General features: G+C 39.8%; 1 protein-coding gene across 3 annotated transcripts in view; it reads right to left on the bottom strand.

The window, feature by feature from the left end:
- Positions 1 to 13858: 13858 nt before the first annotated feature.
- LOC148026426 (U-box domain-containing protein) overlaps positions 13859 to 22361 on the bottom strand; it is a 46496-nt gene continuing 37993 nt past the window's right edge. For 2 of the 3 annotated variants that reach the window (XM_087690865.1, XM_087690867.1), the window contains exons 10-17: positions 15928 to 16131; positions 15734 to 15829; positions 15530 to 15652; positions 15339 to 15431; positions 15091 to 15258; positions 14894 to 14983; positions 14621 to 14804; positions 13859 to 14505 (exon numbers count right to left, since the gene is read on the bottom strand). In XM_087690865.1, the coding sequence (XP_087546991.1) occupies positions 14697 to 14804; positions 14894 to 14983; positions 15091 to 15258; positions 15339 to 15431; positions 15530 to 15652; positions 15734 to 15829; positions 15928 to 16131 (882 nt within the window). In that variant the 3' untranslated portion in view covers positions 13859 to 14505; positions 14621 to 14696. The remainder of the gene's footprint in view (positions 14506 to 14620; positions 14805 to 14893; positions 14984 to 15090; positions 15259 to 15338; positions 15432 to 15529; positions 15653 to 15733; positions 15830 to 15927; positions 16132 to 22361) is intronic. The other variant, XM_087690866.1, reaches the window with a different exon arrangement.

Raw genomic sequence — 22361 nt, 5'->3', positions numbered from 1 at the left:
AGCTAGATTTTTCCTAGATGCATTTCCAATGTCAGGAATCTAATGCAAGTCTCGATTCATCGATCAGAGGTCGTTTAACCCCCCATTTAATCCCCACAAGGTTTGGCATTGTAAAGCAACTACTAGATACGGGATCCAAAAAGTGCACAACAAAGGTCAACTTTATACATTTCGATGATGCGAAGTCGCCTATCCTGACGGATCTCAAATCCGAGCCCGTTTGCCCCCTCAAAACTGAAATATCCACTTGCAAAATAGTGTGAACACAAAAGGCTAAACCAGTTATTTTAATGTTTTAGACCTTAGGCTTAATAAGAAGCCTCAAATTAATGCAAAAACTATCAAACAGAGAGGGAAGCGTCAATGCGCCTCCTCAAATTTGCCTAATGCCTCTCCGATACACACCCGTTTGGAGAGAGAGAGAGAGAGAGAGAGAGAGAGAGAGAGAGAGATTCTCGATCAAGGACAGAGAGAGGAACAAGATGTAAGCTCGCCCGTTTTAATGGAGGATTTAAAAATCTAATTTTTTTAGTCTTTCTCTTTCCTCTCTCCTCTCTCCTCTTAGCAGCTATTCATATGCATCAATGAAAAAGAGAAAGGGGAGGGGGTGATGATGATTTTGAACCAAGCGATACTCATGGAGCAGTAGAGGACGTAGATCAGGGCTTGAGAGCATGTCAGCAGCAAGAGGGAAGCGTCAACGGCCTCTCAATCTCGAGATACGTGCCTTGAACACACGGGTTTCTATGAGTAAGTGTTCTTTTTCTTTGTTTGATGAAAGATAATTGAAAGAAATGATTGATGATGATTGATATTGGTTGCATAAGTTGAATTATCTCTTAAATGAAAGAAACAACCAAAAATTTTGATGACAATAATTTTTCCTCAAAACACGTGAAACCCACAAAGTGCGGTTTTTGACGAAATCATGGAAATTGGGGGTTTTAGTGAGTGTTTTGAGTTCCCATAGAGTAAAAATGAATATAAAAATGGGACTGAGTGCTTTTGCCCCAAGTTCAATCACCGCTATGGACGCTACCGCATCACTCAAGTGCTAAATGAAGTCACCTACAAGCTTGACTTGCCAAAAAGTATTTGTTTTCATAATGCCTTTCATGCTCGACTTCTATGTAGGTTCTATCCCGACAACCAATGGGGGCGGCACATACCAATGCTCCATTCCAATGGCCCCTTCAAAGTAGAAGCATTCCTCCAACCTGCCAGGAACAAAAAGGATGCCCTGAGTATCTCACCAAGTGGCGTGGATGTCCTCTCAAGGAAGCCACTTGGATTTCAAAAGTAGATGCACGCGAATGCGGCAAAGACACCTTCGCCATCTGACTCAAGGAGAATCCCACCAATTATTCCAATGCCCCTTGAGCCTTCCCAAACAAATGGCCCTCATCATAGGCCCAATACGGCGTCCACTCCTCAAATGTACTTGAGTCGAGGGTGGACTCGCATGGTAACCCAAACAATAAACCCAAAGAGCCCCTACCAAGTCTAAATGGGCAAACACTGACCAACTTGCTAGAAAAAGTTGTGAATTAAGACCCCCAAGTCCTAGTGCGACAGACACTAGCCAATCTGATAGTACAGACTATATTAGATCTCGTGAATGTCTCACCAAGTCCTAGACCAGCAGACACTTGCTAGTTTGTTAGCAAAAGCTGCGTTAAGACCCTGGATGAGTCAAATAAAAGCTACCCTTAGATTACTGAGGATAGCAATCCAGTAAGCAGGTGTGAGTGTAAGGGCTTTGTAGCTATACCATGGCATTATTACCAAAAACAACTATATAGGGAGTAGGAGTGACTCTGAGCCCTACTTGGTTTCCATTCTATGTGTGGTTCCCTATACCTAGTGGTGAACCCTCTTATGTGTGGTGTCACGAGGGTGTAGTCTTGGGATGTGCCTATGTTGTATCGTTTCTTTGATTGAATAATACAAGAGTATACCTTGCACTCACATATCATGTTACCTTTCTATGCCGTGTTGAGTGAGTAACAAGTGCAGGTGCATCACAAGGGGTGGGGGGGGGACGTGTGGACCAAAACAACATTCTTCTTCCTTCTCAATCTGCCTGCCCCATACAAACATGATCCTCTTATTTTATTTGGGTTGGAAACTAAGTAATCGTCTCCCCCAATCTAACTCGAGTTATTTAACTCAGCACCTCACAATATATACCCCTTTTTGTTTTATTTTAAAATACTTGAATTGGCATGGAGCCGTCGAATAAGAAAATAATCATATTGCAAGCCTTGGGTGGTGCACCATGGATGGAGGCTACAAAGTTGGATGTGGTGACACATCAAGAGTTGGATTTGGTGCTAGAGTGGAAGGTTTCATGGGGCTATGATATGCTACAACTCCAACAGCAACTACTCAAGTGGCCAGCATATGATTGAGCTCAACGTGGTTGGCATGAAGGAGTACTGGGAGTCTAGCAATGGTTGTCGTTGACATTGGAATCAACTCCAAGGCATGTCGACCTCAACTCGGCCTTTCTACATAATGGCACAAGCAATCAATGAAGAAAATCCATGAGAGCCATACCTGTAATGCCTTACTTTGAATGAAGTCGAGAATGTCCCTCATCCCAATCGAGCCTTGTTTTGTCTCCTTTACTCTCTTCCACAATATGAAACTCCTAACTATGTTTTCTCTTCCCTTATCTCACCCTGCTCTTATAGCTCCACAATCCACTAGCTTTTGTAAGAAGAAAAAAATCAAAAACTTAACACAATAGCTAAAAGCAAATGCAAATGCTTTGCCTCTCAAAAGGCTACACATTCATCTCAAACCCCTTGCTTCCCAAATCTCCTACTTTTGGTTTTCTCTTCGTAGGTTTCCCAAAATTGAAGTTTTTATATTTTATTAATTTTCAAGCATTTGAACCTTGATATCTTGTGCTTTTTCCTTCCTAAACAAAAATCAAATCCATCCATAACTGCAAACTAAAATCCAACACAATCAATTGCCTTTTGCCTCACCTATCCTAAGCTAGTCAATGCAATGTTTCGAAGCGCAAGATCATATTTCGTCTTTGCTATAGAGAGTATGCACCTAGGTACTTCATTCTATTCTAATGAATGAGGTAGAGAGACGAGAGAAGAATGAGCAAAAGAGACAAAAAGAGAGGAAAAAGAAAAAAGAGAAAGACTATAAGGGGAGAGAGAAAGACAAGAAAAGGGGAAGAAGGAGGAAGGAAGCCATGGAAGCTAAAGAAGAAGGTGAAGAGTCAACTATTTGAGAGGGATATTTTCTCAATCACTAGATTGATTTTAGAAAACATCTAGTGATGATTGGCAACCATGTCACTGTGCCTCTCCATGTGATGAAGCTCATGCTGGCATAGAATGTGATTGAGCATGTTGTAGGGATCCATATCAAGCACTTCCTCTTGCATATCACCATGATAATCTTGTGCCAAGCTAGGTTCATCATTCATTGAGGTCTTGGAGTACCTAATCTCCCTGTAGACCTCCTCATGGGCCTTACTTTTGCCTTTTTATCTTGCTACCTAAGTGACATCCATAGGACCCATTGTCACAATAAAGGGGATGTAACGTCTAGTAAGAAAATCCAATTGATGAGATTTTTAGTTCAAGTAAAAGACTAGGAAGCCCTCTTTGAGATGATCTGTCAAGCTTTGTGATAGAAAATGATCAAATAATTCTATAATTGGATTTTTGTGCATGCAATATGCACCCTGTCCATAGTGACCTCAGTGCACAAAAATGGCCATATCTTTAAGACTGTGGCTCCAATTGGAGATATTTTTGAAGAAATCAAAGGGGAAAAAGTCCTCTTTGATATAATCTATAGGATTCACTCCCAAATATAATACAAAATTTACTATAGCAATCTTTTTGTGACTGTTCTTGTGAGTACCTGTGACTAAAACATTGTCTGTCCCAATTTCCACATACACTGTATGAGTGGCTCGTGGGATGAGGAGCCTGAGCATCATAATAAGCAACATCCTCAGCATATTGAGCATGACCCAAGTACATTGAAGCATACATTTACTCTACCCTCACTGCATAAGCCTGAGTGTCATACATCTTGCATTGACCACATACATGTCAAGTGCCATATATGGGTGTCTTGATAACTGAGAGTGTGTCCAATTAGGGGGTATCTCATCGGGAATGGGGTGGCCATGGAGTGTACCTACACCTTTATACAAGCATCGGTCTCTAGATCACTAGGAGGCCGGCAAAGTCCCCCCTCCCCCTCCCCCAGGCCAAATTATGCATCCCTTCAGGGTCTTAAGTGATAAAGGAGGTCACCTCTCTTTTGGCTTACCATCTCACCTAGCATCGGCCTTTTTTATCAGCCAGAGTATACATCGCAAACATTTTTAATTAAGAAAATAGCATGAGATGCATTGAAAAATAAACATTGGGCATTTGCATGAGATGTAAGGATGAACAAGAGTTGGTGGAGTGGAGGCTTACCCTGGCAGTCTAGTGACTCACTGCCTACCACTTACCCTTTTAGAATGGTTTATTAGCCACTTGGCATCAATTCATGATACACATGATCAAATGATTATTAGAGTTAGTAATAAACAATGGGAAGGAGTTAACATGATGCATTGGAAAGTAAATGGGAAGAAAGTTGGTTGCTGATGTCATGTGGGTAGCATGCATGCAATGAAGGACTGGGTTAAGAGGGCAATGTGCATTCTTAATCTCTCCAGAAAAGGGGCTAAGCTCAAAAAGTGGATTAAAATGAGAGATTAAGATTGAATTGACATACCTCTTCAGTGTTTGAAGTAGATGGATGAAGCACGATCCCACAATGATGTTAAGTTCTCCATTAAGTCAACCTGGGTGAGTAAAGCACTCCAATGGATACAATCTTTAAGAATTTGATGCTTTCTCTAATGATGGGGGCTCCCACGCTTGTTCCCAAGCTTGTTATTCAAGAATAAAAAGCCTCAAGTGGAGATTTCATGGCTACACACAAGAAATCTGTGCATATTCTGATATCCATGTCTTCAATCCAGGTAAGTGAGGTCAAGAATGATTAAAGGAGCTCCTTAGGGCTGAGATTTGAGAGGTGGGGGAGCTTGAACCGAGATTTAATGGTGGCTGAGGAAGCTCCAAATGAAGAATCCATGGTTGCCCCAACTATACACCCACTATTGTTAATCTTCTAGGGTTTGCTCTAAGAGTAAGAAGTATCAAAATGGAGAAAGACAAGAGTTGAATGGGTGGCCCAAAGTTGGGCCAGATCTTGCATGAGTTTCAAGGGTGTTGCTGATGGGGCTAGAAGAGCAAGAGCAACCATCACTAATTACCCCACAATTGTTAGGGGTTGTCATGAAGGCCACACAAGGTTGCTATCAGCTAAGGCATTGCTCAATCTCTAATTGAGGATGCAAGGAATCAAGTTTTGGTGTTGGGTGATATCCTAGAGAAGTGGAATTGAAGGCCTTGCGTGTTCTTGGGTCTAGAAGCCATGGTAGCTTACAAGAGAAGAAAGAAGAAAGAGGCTGAAGCAAAAAGTATTTAGGATTTTTGCCCTCCTCTAGCTCTTAAGCCTCCAACTTTGTCCTGGAATCCCTAAAAGTTGCATGAAAAATAGAGATGACCTACTTGCTTCAAGAAAGTTGTCACTAATTGTAATCCTGCCTGTTGTACCTGTATATGTGACCTAAGTGACTAGGTTTTTCAAATTTGAAAGGGGAATTAGATAGAGAAAGAAGAAAGGGAAAATAACCAAAGCCTGAAGCTCTAATACCACTTGTAATGAATGAGCCCGACAGGAAAGAGAAGAATGAGCATTAGAGGGAAAAAGAGAGAAAGAAGAAAGGAAGCTATGGAAGTTAAAGGAGAAGGTGAAGAGTCAATTCTTGATTATGTTTGGATATCCTAAACTAATTCTCTTACACTTTATATACCTTGATTAGTGTGACTAGGTAGCTAACCCCTAGTTCCTATGTATCTCGCTTATTACATCCTTATGGTCCCAGCAACTGGACCAAAATGTCATTGTTCTTACAAGGACCAACTGATTTACCTTCTCATTGTAGTTTATCCACAAAGTTTTGTTGATGGATCCATGGCTCAAGTGATGCACCTCGAGAAATCTCCACCTCTATAATGAGGCTTTAATCACCACATGAGCTTCGTATAGAAGGAGGAGACAAAGAAGCAAGAGTTTCACCTACAACGGTCCCTCACTCCACCTCACTCTCTTCCTCTCTTGCACAAGCAAGATCAAGCAAGAGACAAGAATAGAGCTCCACAAGATTGTGCACCACAAGAATGAGCTTGTCCTTCCATTTTTGGCTTTTATACATGGCCTTGATTTTCTAGGTACCCTCCCATCTCATTGGCCTAGCATATCTTATGTTACCTTGTACACGCTCTTTGGTATCTAAAAATCATTTTCAACTTGTTGAGTCAAAAATTTTACACTCATGCCTCCCTCAAAACATTATTACAATTTGTACATGAGTCATTCTAGCTCTCTTCTACCAAAAATTACAAGTGCTTGAGAGACACTTTGGTTTTTTCCTTTCTTTTTATTCTAAAACTTGGCCTTCCTTTTTATGTGTCTCACCTTTGTCTTGCCTTCCTAGAATGGGTTAACATGACTCAAGTCCAAGCTTTCCACATCTATAGTGCACACTATGGCATGAGTGCCAAGGGATTGGCACTTATCTAAGAGGGAGCAAATGTTAACCAATTTTGAGAACTTGTAAAAGCAACAGTTGGTAAAATTAATCATTATCAAAATTAGAAACTCTTGGAGTTTAAATATGTAAAGTGAGCTACAAAGGGCACTAAGAGTTATTGAAAGTATCATTTTTATAAGCTAACATAAATAGTCCATGTTAAAAATAATGTGACAATTAGTAGCTACAACTAACAAAAAGGGACTAGCCTAAATAACCAACAATCTCACTATCAAATATATTTAAGATATCGATGCCTCTTTAAATTTTATCTTCATCTGATTTCCATTGCAAGACTAGTCAATATATTTAAGAGTCAGTTTTGAAATACCTGTAGTATGTAGACTACAAGATTAGAATTGGTTAATACTATACAAACAATAACATAGTCATTTTCACCTTGCTCAATTGTGTTGGCAATATCACACTCAAAATGAAGAGGATGATATCTAGAATACAAAAATTTTGAAATGTGCACCTAATCTTTTCCATTTTCTCAAAACTTAGAGTATTTCTTGTAATCTCTCACTTCATAGAATACTTGAAGTGGGCTCTGAAGTACTATACTTACCCCACAATAAGGAGATCAAGCTCACCAATGAATGCAAAGAGCTTTGTTGTATCTAGAAAACAAAACCAAAATGTTGAGGAAAACTAGCACAACATTAGGAACTTAATGCATTGCATATTATTTCAAGTAGTTCCATATACTTGTCTCACCTTTCTCTCACCTAGGATACTCTTCATCTAACTACTTTACTCCTACTTACTCTTACTACTCTTAAGAATATGAGAAATTTTGTAGAAAGTTCAAAAGAAGCATGATGAGAATAAGATAAATCTTGTAGAAAGTTTAAAAAAAGCATTGTTGGGAGTAAAGGCATGTGCCTACACCACCTTGTATTTACTTTACACACAATGACCACACACCTATACAGTGCAGGTAGAAAGCGCTCATCACTGTCACTTTATTCTTTAATCTTTCAATGAATATTGAATTAAGGAAAGGCTGGTGTCACAGCATGACTATTGGAGTTCCCACATACAGTGTCTCTATCTCTTACTCTCTTCCTCCATCCGCCATGGCTCTTGCTTTGCTCTTGATTTTGCTTATGTGCTTCCACTTGGGATCTACCTTTCAATCAGTATTAGAGCGGGCATTCAGGGATCTTCTTCATCCTTTGCTTCAACCTAAATTCAAATATTTAGCTCAAGGTTTCACGACAGCCATTGTTTCTTTCTCCTGAGGTATGCATTGAGTCTTCCCTTCTCTCGGCTTGTTCCAGCTTGCTCTCAACTTTTCAAGGAGCTTCCTAAGGCCTAGGAGAGCCTTGTTAAGTGCTTATTGAGCTTATAAGTATCTGTTCTATCCATTTTGAGTGGATACAAAGCATGCTACGGAAGTCATGGATAGTTATGGCAGCTTGACAACACTTTCGTACTTTGGCCATAACTTTTGCATACAATATCAAATTCAGATGTTCTATAGCTAGAAAGGAAGAGCACTGTTAGAGCTAAATATTTGAGCACTCATAGAGTTGATTTTGTATAGTTTTCAATTCTCTAATTCACATAGAATAGAACAGTTCTAGTTTAGGTAACAAATGGTGAGCTCCATTATGCATGTTTGATGCCTCGATGATGCTACGTTGGTGCCCAAATATTATGATTATGTTTTGGAATGCTAGTTGTTAGAGCTTTATTAGCTCAATTTTGCAAAGTTACGTTACTATAATAACAGTTGGGGCAGCAAGCTATTAGTTGTAACTTTATGCCTATCAAGGCTTGATTGTATTGGGATATGCCACTTACATGTATTGATATCTTGCATTGATACTTGGACTCAAAAATAATTATGGATGGCTCTAGCATTCAGATTTGAGCTACACTCGATGCTTGGGAGATTTGACTTTAGGCTTCAATTGCTTTAGTCATTGACATTACGGGTTCAAAGACTTACTTGGGTTTCATGCTCCCATATATATCTTGGATTCCGAATGGTCATGTACTTGATATCTTAAACTTGGCATTTAGATTTTCTTTAGCGGAGATACTTGCCATTAGCATTAGAGCTTTGAATTATTTATACAATTGATCTTAAGCTCTTGAGCGAGTGGGACTTTGGACTCATGTATATACTCTCTTATATACTATTGGATACAGTTATCTCCACTTGTGGGCTGATTTGATTTTGTATACTTTGGACACCAGTACTTACCTTTGTTAGGAGTTTTTCAACGATATATATTCTTATGGGATATATGGTTTATTGACACTTTGAGTTCATGATTGTCTTTGGTACCAATGGTCTATGTTCAATCACTACTAGTTCCATTCTTTGTATCCTAGTTCCTACTCGGGTTTCTCTAGTAGTGGGAGCTTTATTTCTTGGCTATTTGACCACAATTGGATTGACATAAACTGTTGTCTTTATTTCAGGATTGTTATAATTACAGTTTTAGCACTTTCTTGGAGAGAAAACATTGTACTTTGGCAATCTATTGCTTGCAATCGATAGACAACTCTATACTTTCATATTCCCTTCTGTTTTGCACTTGTTTTGGTTGAGTTTTGGGGCTCATTTATAGTCATTTATAGCATCCCATTCTCTTGGATTTCACGTTGGTATACTATCATTATGGATAGTTCTTCAAATGATAGTGCTATTCTCAATATTGAAAAGCTTGATGGCACTAATTTCACAGATTGAAAGATGATTTTATTGCAAGTACGAGTTCAAAATAAGCAAGTTAGGACTTTGAAAACTAAAGGTGTAAAGCCCAAAGGTACTAATCAGAATACTTGGGATGAATTGGATAAGCTATGTAAATCCACTCTTATGTTATCATTGTTAAAACATGTTTCTTTCAATGTTATGATACCTAAAGATAATGCTTAACAGTTATGGGAAAACATATGCAATCTTTATGAAAAGTAAAGTCTTGCTTCACAAATATAATGGTTAAAATAGCTCATGGATCTTCGCATGAAGAAAGGGACTAGTGTATCTGTGCATTTGAATGAACTTCATTATATTTTCAGCTAGTTGACTTCGCAAGGCGTTGAGTTCATGGATAATCTCCCTCCCTTGTTCTTGCTTGTGACACTTCCTTAGTCATGGAATACTTTCCGTACTATGTTCTAAAAAAATCCATGATGTTGAGGTAGCCTTACTCATAGAGGAGATAAACATAAAGAATGTGGATACAACCCATATTTCTCATGCATTGACTATTTTGGAACAAATATGATGATAAGAGTCGCAATGACTGCCATGCTAGGGACTCACAAAGGCCTCAACCTCGTGGACAGTCTTGTGGTTGTAAGGCCTCTCTTACATGACATTACTCTGGGAAGCAGGGTCATATTAGGCCGTAGTGTCATAAGATGCATGATGATAAGCGCAAGGAGAAAGGAAAGAACAAAGTGCATGATAAGTCTTATGATCGCACAATTGTTTCTAGTAAGTCCAACATGAAAATTGATGAGATAAATGCCTTAGAGCTTGAGTCTTATAATGATTACATCTTGGTATCTTCTTCTCTTAATGTTAGTTAGTAAGATGATACCTCATTCACTTTTTCTCAATATTGGCTGCTTCATTCCGGGGCTTCCATTCATGCTATCCCACATAGGGATTGGTTTCAATACTATCGCAGCATAATAGGTTTTGTGAGACTGGGAAATGACTTGGCATTGGGGACATAAGGTTGTAGTTTTCCTCAAGCATCTCTTTTACTCTACATAATGTACATCATGTATCAGCTTTGACCAAAAACCTTCTATCTTCTAAACAGCTAGATGATGTAGGCTATTGTGTATCTTTTGGTGATTCCACATGGAAGATTACCTATGGAAATATTATCTCTACTCAAGGTACCAAGGCTAGCACCCTCTATCCTTTATTTCTATCTACATTCCTTGACCATATTTTGGTTGTGGCTGGCTAACATACCACATGTATCTTTATTGCATCATCGCCATGGGCACATGTCCTTAAAGAGAATGAAAATGCTTACTCATTTGCAGTATCTTCTATATCTTGATTACAAATGTTTTGATTCTTGTAACCATTGTCTCTAAGGCAAGCAAACACACCTCTCACAAAAATTCTAGCATTATATACATGGTGAGCTATCGGTGGCATGTGCCTTGACAGTCATTGGGTGGCACAAAGTATTTTGTGACTTTCATTGATGATTATTCATGTAAGTTCTGGGCATATCCCATCAAGAAAAAATCGGATGTATTGGCTACCTTTCAGCATTGACTTGCTCATGTTGAGAACTAATCTAGGTATATGCTAAAGTATCTAAGGTCAAATAATGGGGGTGAATATATCTCTAAAGCATTTGAGAAATTTTGTGATGTACGGGGTATCAAGCGTCAGTTGATTGCCCCTTACATCCCACCCCAAAATGGTGTTACCAAGCTCATGAATAGGGCGATTCAGGAGAGAGTAGATCTATAGTATGTTTAGCGGGCAAGCTTACTGTAGTATTTTTGGGTTGAGGAAATTACTCTTGTTGTACACTTGATCAATTATCAGTTGTTAGGTTGTAGAGGAGGTATGTTTGTAGAGGAGGTATGGTCTGAAAAACTTGTCATGTGCTCATTTGCAGATCTTTGGATGAGGTTTTTTACTATGTTCCCAAGGACAAACGTAATAGATCCTAAATCAGTGAAATGCATCTTTCTTAATTATTGGGATGCAGATGAGATAGGCAATTGCCTATGGGATCTGTAGATTAGGAAGTTTATCCATAGCCATGATGTTTTTTTTCATGAGAAGAAGATGAATAAGTAACTTGAGCAAGTAATTGAGGTACACAGGGTGATATTTCAGGAGAAACCTTGAGCTAAATCTTTGAATTCAAGTTGAAGCAAAGGAGACTTACATATGCTTAAGGGCTTTTAGGAAAAGGATAGGGAACACCTAGTATGCAAGTTGAGAAAGAGCCTTTATGGTCTTAAGTAGACACCTAGAGAATGGTATCATAAGTTTGATGTATGTATACAATCGCAGTCTTACTCCGGCAATGATATGGATCCATGTCTCTATACAAAGAACGCTTATGATATATTGGTATTACTATTACTCCTACACTGAATTCAAATTCAATTAGTGCTACTGAGTTGGCCAAAAATCTAGTCTTCCATGTGAAGACAAAGACACTTACTTTATTAGGGAGATGGTAGAGGACAAGTCTATTGAGCTTTGTCAAGATGTCAACTAAGGAGAATCCTACAAATCTACTTACTAAAAGTCTCTCGACGAAACGCTCTCCCTTCCTTAGAAAGATGATGGATGTATGATGAGATAACATCTATTCCTCATTATATTGTACTTTATATACATTTGTATTATGTCACTTTTTCTTGTTCTCTCCATACTAGAAACACATTCATCTTTAAGTGGGAGGTTGTTGGAAGTAAAAGCACTTGTACCTATGCCACCTTGTATTTACTTCACATACCATGACTGCACACATGTACACTATAGATAGTAAGCGCCCAACTCTCATTGTATTCTTTATTCTTTCAATGACTATTGAATAAGGGAAAGGCCGATCACACATTGTGATTGTTAGAGTTTCCACATATGGTGTCTCTCTCTCTTGCTCTCTTGCTCCATCCACCATAGCTCTTGCTTTACTCTTACTTCCATTTGTGTGCTTCTACTCAAGCTCTACCTTTCAAGCATAGTAACTACTAAACTCAAGAATTATTTCATGCTTGCAAAATTTTACAACTTGCACAAGACAAAATTATTTCATGACTTACAAAACGTAAAACAATGATCCAAAACTAGTTCATAGCCACTTTTTAATGCTCCATTTAATTATCCACTTGACCATTTGAGCTTGACACTATTGTTACACCACCATTTGGTGATTGGGGACTTATGAAGCTCAATTTATTTATTTACTACTCCATTTTTAGCACATATGCCTCAATTACACTGCTATTTGGTTGTGGACGCCCACACATACTCACACGCCTTCATACTATGCAATAATAAGTTAAATGTAATAACATTACATTTCATGTTACTATGGACAGTATTATCCCCCATTTGACACATGATAGTACTAAAACAATATTGAGTTAAATCATCAATATTAAAATTCATGTACCTATGGTTCATATTATCCCCTATTTCGTATGACATAAGCTCCTAAATGACTCTAAATAACCATATTATACCATGTAGTCAAAACCCTATGGTGATGTGAATCTAATTAGATTGCAAAGACATTATGTGAAGCAATTCGACATTCAACCCAAGCAAATTAGTATATTTGAATATAGAATGGGGTAGTTGCTACAATGCCTCCCTTTCATTGACACATAGCCCTAACCTTAGGTTAACCGTTATGTTTCCTTGCAACAACACTTCGTCATAGCTCTACAATTACAATTTTTTCACAATACAAGTGTCATCCTACCTGCAGCTTCTTTTTCCCTCTACTCTTTTTTTCTCAAGATGATACCCTTGCATACTTCCCTCCTGTACTCTTTTTTTTAATCATGACACTTACATACAAATTGTGCTGCTTGGATGATTTTTCATTTGGTAGTGGTAACATACGCATGGATGATGATGAGCCCACTTAACACACGTTCTGTCATGCAACCACCCATGGATGCAACTAGTTGCTTAGGAAGGGTAAGAACCACACACACACACACAACACAAGGGGAAGCAAGTGAGAATAGCAAATGTGAATCAGATTGGACCAAGACTAAGTGAGCAGTTGAGACTGAATCAGAGTGGATCAACAGGTGAACAATGAGACTGAACTAATGCGCAAGGAAGAACATCATGCTAACATTATGGATGCTAAAGATTAGGTTACTCTATAAGGGACATCCATCCATCCCTCCTTCCTAAATGAAATAACCACTTTAAACCAAACAGACACTTAAAAGGTGGTCAAAGTATTTTGCAAAGTTAAGAGAGATCCCCCCTCCCTCTCTCATCGCTTGATATGCAGCCAAGCGATTTGCTCCATTCCATTTTTAGACTAGATATCGTTCTTTCATTTTAGCCATACTATGATCCGTCTCCATCTCGCCTTCTAAATAATAAGGAAGAATTTCTCCTGGGTCTTTTCACAAATGATATTGCATGATCTAGGTTAATGACTTCAATAACTGTGAGAAGAGAACTGAATCATTCTGAATTGAGATATTACAGTCAATAAATTCAGCAAAGCATTTCTGTTTGCGTCAAACTTGCTCCATACAAAGTTGTTAGTCATATATTATAACAACTGCTTTTTCATTGTATCACTATCAAGACCTCACAGCAATAAATAAAGTACCGGTTCATGACAAATGTGGAGCCTTGAGACATCTCCTTTTTTGTTGTATTACCATGAAGGCCTCGCAGCAATAAATGGAAGTGTCATGAATCCTCAATTCATGACAAATTCACAACACTAGGCTTTTTAACTTTATAGGGCCATTCCATAGCAATACAAATCTGTGGCCAATCAGCCCTGAAATAAACAGGTATTGGTATTCCACTACTGCAAGCTACCAGTGCATAACACTGTTTGTAGTCAGCCCTGATAAATAACAAAACGTAGGCCCTAGGGATTGCACCACTGCAAGCTACTGCAGTCCCATACTTGAAATGGGAGAACAATTGGCCAAATTGGATTTTGATGGACCGACATCAACTTCCTGTGTTCCTGCTCTGACTAAGGCCACAAAATCATGACCATTCCTGCCCCACATTGCCTGTGGCTGGATCTCATGTACACTCTGGAATTCTAAGCTTGAAACTGCAAAACTTCAATCTGACCATTACAAGTCCATTATGAAGATGAGCAGTGATTAGAGGCTACAAAATTATCCGCAGAAAAGGTATAGCAGAAAAGGTATACACCAAGGAACAGAAGCTTAACAAGATACCTGGTAAAAGCATGAAGCTTTTTCCCGACTCACTGATTTCACCTCCAGTTGAGATCTTTACTGTATACCAAGTAATCTACATTTTTAATCCACGGGACATCATGTAAGTCTCTATCTGAGCTTTCAACTCAGTATTGGGAATCAGCATGTCAGGAGTCAATAAAGATCGATTGAATGGATCTGTCTGCATGAAACGAAAGTTACAACATGAGTATCCCCCTAGCAGACAAAGAAAAACACAAAATAACAATGAGACACCAATTGAAGTACCACCTGATCACTCAGCAGATGCCTCTGTATCGTCGACCTGTCAACAGTAGTTTTTGACGACGGAAGAATGACAGGATCTTTCATCAAAGTGTACTGAAATATCAAAACGTGAAGTCAATAACATGTAAATTCCATGTTTCCAGAGGCAACAATACAAGACAAGACGTCCATGTTAACTTCATAAAGAATCGGTAATACACCTGTATTGGATCTAAGAATTCGTCTGGTATATCACCAAGCATTGCTTCAGCATCCATGGCTTCCGCAGCCGCTGCTTTAGCTTTTGCACGCAAATCTTGAAAAGCTTGTATGACAGTCTCTGGCAACGTTCCCAGTCTCCATAGAACATCCGCAGCTTCTTTGAAGAGCTGAGACCAGACCGCTTTTAGAGTGAATAACATTACACCCAAGATTTCATAGGATGAGAGAGAACAAGTCAACAAAACACCTCATCACGATAGGATCTTCCATCACTTGAAATGGCTTTTGCAAATGCCTCTGTTTTGTCTCCTGTTGCAAGATTTGCATATATCTCCACAATCTTCAACAAATGTAACCATAAAAGTATCCAATTAATGTTTTAAAAAAAGTCATATTTTCAACCACCTTAGTAGAATGTGAGAACAAACAAAAATAAACCTGTGAGAGGAGTTCTTTAGGTCGAAACTCATATTTCTCTGGATCTTTCAATTTTAAAGCCCTTCGTTCTGGACCAACGAGTTGCAGTAGGAAGTAATTGAGCATTGATGCTATTCTCTCCACCTGCACAATATTGTCTCAATGACTCTGAAGAAAATTGCCAAACTACACTCCTCATTTTTTGGAAAATCATGTTCAAGATACCAGCTCTGGAAGCAAAAATGGCCCTGTGATCTCAGCTGACGTATACTGCAGCATCTTTACATCTTCGGTTGCCAGTACCATATCTGTTCGAACTAACTGCCCAAAGAGACAACACGTTAATAAATGTATCAGTATAATGTGCTCCCTCAAGGCACTTGATATAGCAAGAGTATAATAAGAATTAGCTAAACTACCGACTCCTGTTGCCGAAACAAGCGGGTTCTTTCTTGTCTTTCTTGTGCTGGCCGACTCTCCCATTCAGAAGTGTTGGCCATTTCTAGCTCCATTTCTTTGAGTTCAGGGATCATTTTCAGGCTCTCATCCAATAGGAAAATGCTGTCATTGATTAAAAGATTGAGGAACCTTAAATAAAATCCTTTCATCTCTTTAGCAGCAACCTAGAAGAACATTCAAAAAATCTTAGGTCAGATGCATTTGATTTACCGCCTGATACAAGAAAGCCACAAGCATTTCACAACACAGTAATCAGAGATCCAATAATACAACAAAATACATTTTCCTCAAATATAAGCAACTAAAAACCTGTTTTGCAAAGTTTGAAGCAATCATAGTAGTTGTAGAAAAGGAAAGGAACACAAAGTGTTCGTGTTACCAGAATGATGAATGGGCTTAATGATTTAATTTAAATGAACTCTAACACTGGTACGCCTACCTCTTGGCACAATGACCATTGTACCAGCAATAACAGATTTGACACCAGGCATCCAGTGGACAGATGTGCAGCCTATGTGGTATAAGGACAGGGCAAAAGAAACAAGTTGCAATGTCTATAATGCAAAGGCTTCATGAAGAAGCTTAGGCATTGTAGTAGGAGTAAAGAATATAGAGATATAGGTAGGGCAAGGGAAGGGAAAGAAGAGGAGGTGAAGGAAGAGGAAATAGAAATAGAGCTACACATAGGGGATGAGACACAAGAGGAAGAGGAGGATGTAGAGGTAGACACAAGTGGATGAAGGAGAGAGAAGAGTTGAGGAGCTTGTAAGAGGGAGGTAGAAGAAGAGGTCGTAAGTGAGGTATAGGTAGAGGTCAATGAGGAGAAAGAGGAAAAGAGTAAAGCAGGAAACAACTTTTCATGGAACACCAACTCCACCCACCCAAAAAAAAAGGGACAAATCCTACACGTCTGACCATACTAGACAAATCACACTCTATGGATCCGTCCACGAACGGAATGCAACCAAGCATGCAACAATACCTTCACTATAATGAATCACAACAATGAAAGTACAAGGTACGACCCTGATGTCGTATTAAACATTGAAGTATGTTCACACCAAGGGAAAAACCCCTCCCACACAAGAGGGTCAAAAGTGTAGGTGGATAGGGTAATTTCACACCAAAAAGGCTCAGAGGAAAATACAAGGTGTATTTAACAAACCCCCCTAGAGTGAGTGATGGGAATGAAATAAGGATGTCACAAATCAATCCCCAAATGGAAGTAAGCCTAAAGCTCTACAAAAAGCTTCAAACTTTTCTCTCAATAGAGACTTGGGGAATATACCTGTTTGTTCTCTTTTGTAGGCACATAGACCAAATCAATCGCCTCTACACAGAGTCTCTCTATAACATAGTAATAAAGCACCTCAATGTGCTTTATTCATGCATGAAATACCAGATTTCATGTAATGCATTTTGACTATATGTGAAGATACATATAGCTGATAGAAGTGCAATATGCACGTCTAATAAAAGGTGTCTGAGCTATTAAAGCTGCCCTATATTCAGCTTCACAACTCAAAGTGACCACTATAGGTTGCTTCTTGCTATGCCAAGAAATGCAAGCATTGCCAAGTAAGAAACAACTTATACTACTCGACACTCTCGTGCCAAACCATCTAGGCCAACTGCTATCTCTAGAAGCATGCAAGGAAGTGGAGGTGTTGCAAGGTTAAAACAGCTCCAAAGACTCCCAAGGAACTTATGGCTTGTTAAGAATCATCTAAGCTATCATCATCGCCAATGGCTCTCCATTCACTTCCAACCATCGTAGTAATCTCTCTAGTCTATCAAGTCCCACTATTGGCTCTCTCCTAGTGTGATAGAGGCAAAGTCCCCAAACCTTAGCACCACAAAGAAGTGTCTGTGTCGAAGAGTCATTGCTTAGTTTGAGTTCCTAAAACTATGTGTGGGCACACGTGTTCTAATGCACCCAAGGCTGCAAATCCTCACATTAACCTACGTATGCCAATTCTTTCAAGGAAAAACATGGACGTTTAAATAAATGTAACACCCAAGTATACATAAGATCTAACCATCTCAAAGGTCTCTCCATTGGGGGGGGGGGGGGGGGTGCAGTTCTTTAAAAACATGGAACTTTAAATGAATGTAACACCCGAGTATACATAAGATCTAACCATCTCAAAGGCCTCTCCACAAAAGATAAACACGGTCTTCTTTCAAGGAAAAACATGGACCTTTAAATGAATGTAACACCCAAGTATACATAAGATCTAACCATCTCAAAGGCCTCTCCACAAGAGATAAACACGGTCGAAGGGGGGGAAGGAGGGGCGCGCCGAGTGGTTGGGGGGGGGGGGGGGGGGGGGGGGGGGGGGAGAGAGAGAGAGAGAGAGAGAGAGAGAGAGAGAGAGAGAGAGATATCAACATCTGCTAGAGAAAAAAAATAGCCTATGAGGAAAAAGTACTAATACATCCAAATAACTCCAAGGAAAACTAAATGTCCTTAAGTACAAATAAAAGCATGAACCAAAAAGAGAAAAAATAATAAACTATGTCATATGGCCAGAATGTGATAATGGTTAAATACAGCAACCAAAGAAAAACAATCTGATGTAGGTGTGAAATTGGGAAAAGTTGCAGTGGGAGGCACCTAGGCCTCGTCCCATGCTCTCTTGCTCCTAGACCCTGAAGTGGTATCTCGATCTAAGTCTTTGTCCCACAACATGTGGACATGGTGCTATGCATAGCTCTCCTACTCTATATATGGTGACCCCCCTGTGAGAATGCGCATGAGTGGAAGAAGTAAACCAAACAGCATAAATACAAGATCACAATGAATACATCTCCATGGATGAGATGTGAGTGACCATAACGTGTGTAACTATAAGAAAAGATTGCTATATATAGCAAAGAGAGTGAAAACCCTAACCCCATTAAGCAATGGGCAGCCAATAAAGGAACATGACGGCCAATAGCTTACTAGGTGCAAAACTCACACACCCTACAAGCCAGAAATAGGCCCCACACATATGAACATGAACTATCTATTGCTAACACCCTCTCTCACATCATAGGTGAGTTGTACAATAGAATACATGATGACATAGGGCCAGAAGCCACCACCAAAAGATCCACCAAATATCCACCGCGTCTTAAAACCATAGTATCCTAAAGATCAAAGTATACATAAAAACAATGATAGATGTCTCATGAATACTCCAACATCGTCAACTATGCTTGATACACCTCAAAGAAGGCACCAAAGTTTACGTCAATCATACATCATCTTGAATTTAGAAGAGTAAAAATAACAAAAATCTATCTATCCCTTCACCAACAATCCGACATAAATGCAACATGAATTCTAGATCCCCCAACTTCGATCATCTTGCCAAAGGAGTCCCCCATTGGGAACAAACTAGGGGAAATCACTAGCTCACTATCAAACCATCACATGACAGACTTGAAGGCACAATAGCTTCAAGATCAATAGCTTCAAGGTTAAGTCAACTGCTAGATAAAGTGACGCATGTAGAATTTTAGATCCCTTCACCAACAATCCTACATAAATGCAACATGAATTCTAGATCCCCCGACTTCGACCATCTTGCCAAAGGAGTCCCCCATTGGGAACAAACTAGGGAAAATCACTAGCTCACTATCAAACCATCCCATGACAGACTTGAAGGCACAATAGCTTCAAGGTTAAGTTAGCTGCGAGCTTAAGTGACGCATGTAGAAGACCAGACTCAAGGTTCCACCGCAATCATGCAAGTGAGGCATGCATGCCCCACTACTACCCTCTCATTGTCTCTCTAGCTTGAGAACGCATGAGTGATACCAATCTGTTACCATAGGATGGAAACATGCCCATCAGTTGGGATGTCTGCCAAAAGAAAACAATGTTGCTATATAGGAGACCAAGGAAGTCCAATGGACCATGTTCCTGGCTTTGGGGACCCGATTTGTGTTGGTGTGCTTTTAGAGGCTTCCCTTAGGGATGGTGGTATCGGTCATTCGGGTCCCTTGGTGCTTGCTCTCCAGTGGCATTAGTGGTGGCATACCTATGCTTCAGAGATGAGTTGGTGTCTCTGGGTGGCGATCATGCAGATAAATCAACTATGGTGATCAATTCAAAGTGGTTACCAAGTTCTTTAGTGATGTGGCTAGGTTTGTTCTATCGATTAATAGACGATTGTTACATTGGCACTTGACTCCTTCAGTTGTCATGCTTGCTTCTGTTGTAGATAGTGATGACTATAAAATAACTTACAATTGAGCACCATACTGGTGTAATCATTGTGTACCAAATCACATCATACAGAGAATATAGGCAGCCTATGTGATAAGGTAATGCATCAAACATGTAGACAATTGTCCAAACACAGCCATGTAGGGTACAAAAGACAATTTCCAAGGGTCCAGGCAGGTAGAACAGAGCCTGCAACAATAGTGGAAAGGCTTCACACAGCAGGCAAAGGCCTGCTACAGCAAAGCCCATTGAGCTAAAAATGCATGAGCTTCACTTAAACAACCCCAAAACATGCTTAGTTAAGAAAGAAACCTTGTTTATTTAAAAGAAATGCGTTCCTAGAGAGTATCTGTATCCCATAAGCACAAACCCACTTGGGAGGGCCTAAACTTTCTATAAATAGGTATGCTCCCCTCCATGCAGCCTTACTCTCGTTTTTTCATGTTTCAGGCGTTTTCAACTTACTGCCCACACCCCATTCGCAAAGGACATCGTAGTCCAAGCTATCCATTGCAATCTTCACTCATCTGGCACCTATTTCCAACCCTCCATCATCATTTCACTACTATTTTCAGCCAAGTGATTCCTGTTGTTCACCCATCCAGTTGTCGTACAGCCTGCCACATCAGCATACTACTGCATTTGCAGGCCCCAACTGCTGCCCTGCCAATTTTCTCTCTCTTCTCAGCTATCATTGCTCTCTTCTCTCTCCTCAACCTGCATTTGCAGATTTTCTCTCCTCAGCCTGCATTTGCAGATTTTCTCTCTCTTCAGCCTGAGTTTCCAGGACACTCTCTCTCTAGACTGCCGTCTACATCAGGTCCAACCACACACAAGCTGCGACTGTTGTTCGACACTCGGAGGCTGCCTTGCTGTGATTCACGATCGTTCGAAGTACGACACACTCTCCAACTCATTAACCCTACCTTGATCCTTGAGATACAAGAGTTCGACGGTCAGTATTCATTCACTGCATAGTTTGTTTGCTACATGAGCATTGTATATTCAATAGTCATATCACTTCATTCATTCTCTGTGTTCATTGTCTCTGAGTTACCCTGACCCTAACTGTGTTTTCTATCAGTCTGTGCTTTGTCGTATGGTATTATTTGTGTTTCTATGTTTGGGCATTTCTTCACAAATCCTAAGTACCTTGCAAGTCACAGGGCTGGTGCCACGGGAGAGGACAGGATCTCAACCTCCAAACACAAGGAACAGGGCACAGCAGAGCAGAAAACAGCATCTGCACAAACCTTTAACATCTGATACCATGTGAGCATCACATCAATGGAAGCAAAAAAACCTGGAAGCATAATTATGAGGTGATAATGAACACAAGAACTGATGAATGCAATTGAATCACATGCCATAAGATAGAACAGTACAGCAGTGTGACAGCATAAACCGCAGGGCTCCCAGCACACACTCTCAGTCTCTACAGGTGTGACTATGAGGGAGGAGTGCTATACACAGAGAATGAAAACCCTAACCCTAGTTGGCCAATCAATGGCCAAGATCAGGGTGGCCAATAAATAGGCCAACTGAGTGCACAATAAACACCCTACAAGCCATAACTAGGCCACACACTGACAGACTCTCTACTGCTAACATTCCCAGGTGGCTGAATGGGTCCAGGTTTTCACTGATCATCTGTCTCTAGAGTAGCTGCTGCTCTTAAAAAGTCATTGATCCTCCATCGGCCCTTTTGGAACCATCTAAGGATTATTTTTTGTCCATGAAAGGAATATCTAGGGTGGTAGATGTACTCACGCCTGAGGGTAGGGTTATGACTTCCCCACAAGCTGAGCAGAGGTATGCATTTGGTCACCATTATCACCCATTGTGAACTATTAGTCAACATATGCTTCATGCCTTTCCCGTACCCAATCTGAATTCTGAAGACAGGTTGAAAGATTGGAGTATTTCAAACAGTGTTAAAGGTTGCTATGGGATGTCTACTAAACAAATGTCCTTATTACTGCAACCTCTGCCACGGATCTCCAAGCATGCAAATGCACTTTGGAATTGTACAGATTCTTTAGTGAATGGCACAGTCAGCTTCTTCAAATATGGACCACCAAATTGCCTCTCAAATATCGTTTTTCCCTCAAGAGATGCATGCTAGGAGCAATTGCTTCAGGTTAATTGCTTTTGGCTCTTAAAATTACTCCATCT

Source organism: Lygodium microphyllum, chromosome 13 (assembly GCF_053477565.2).
Source record: "Lygodium microphyllum isolate KBCC chromosome 13, Lygodium_microphyllum_v1.1.10, whole genome shotgun sequence".
Taxonomy (NCBI): domain Eukaryota; kingdom Viridiplantae; phylum Streptophyta; class Polypodiopsida; order Schizaeales; family Lygodiaceae; genus Lygodium; species Lygodium microphyllum.
This window is presented reverse-complemented; position numbering and strand designations above follow the sequence as displayed.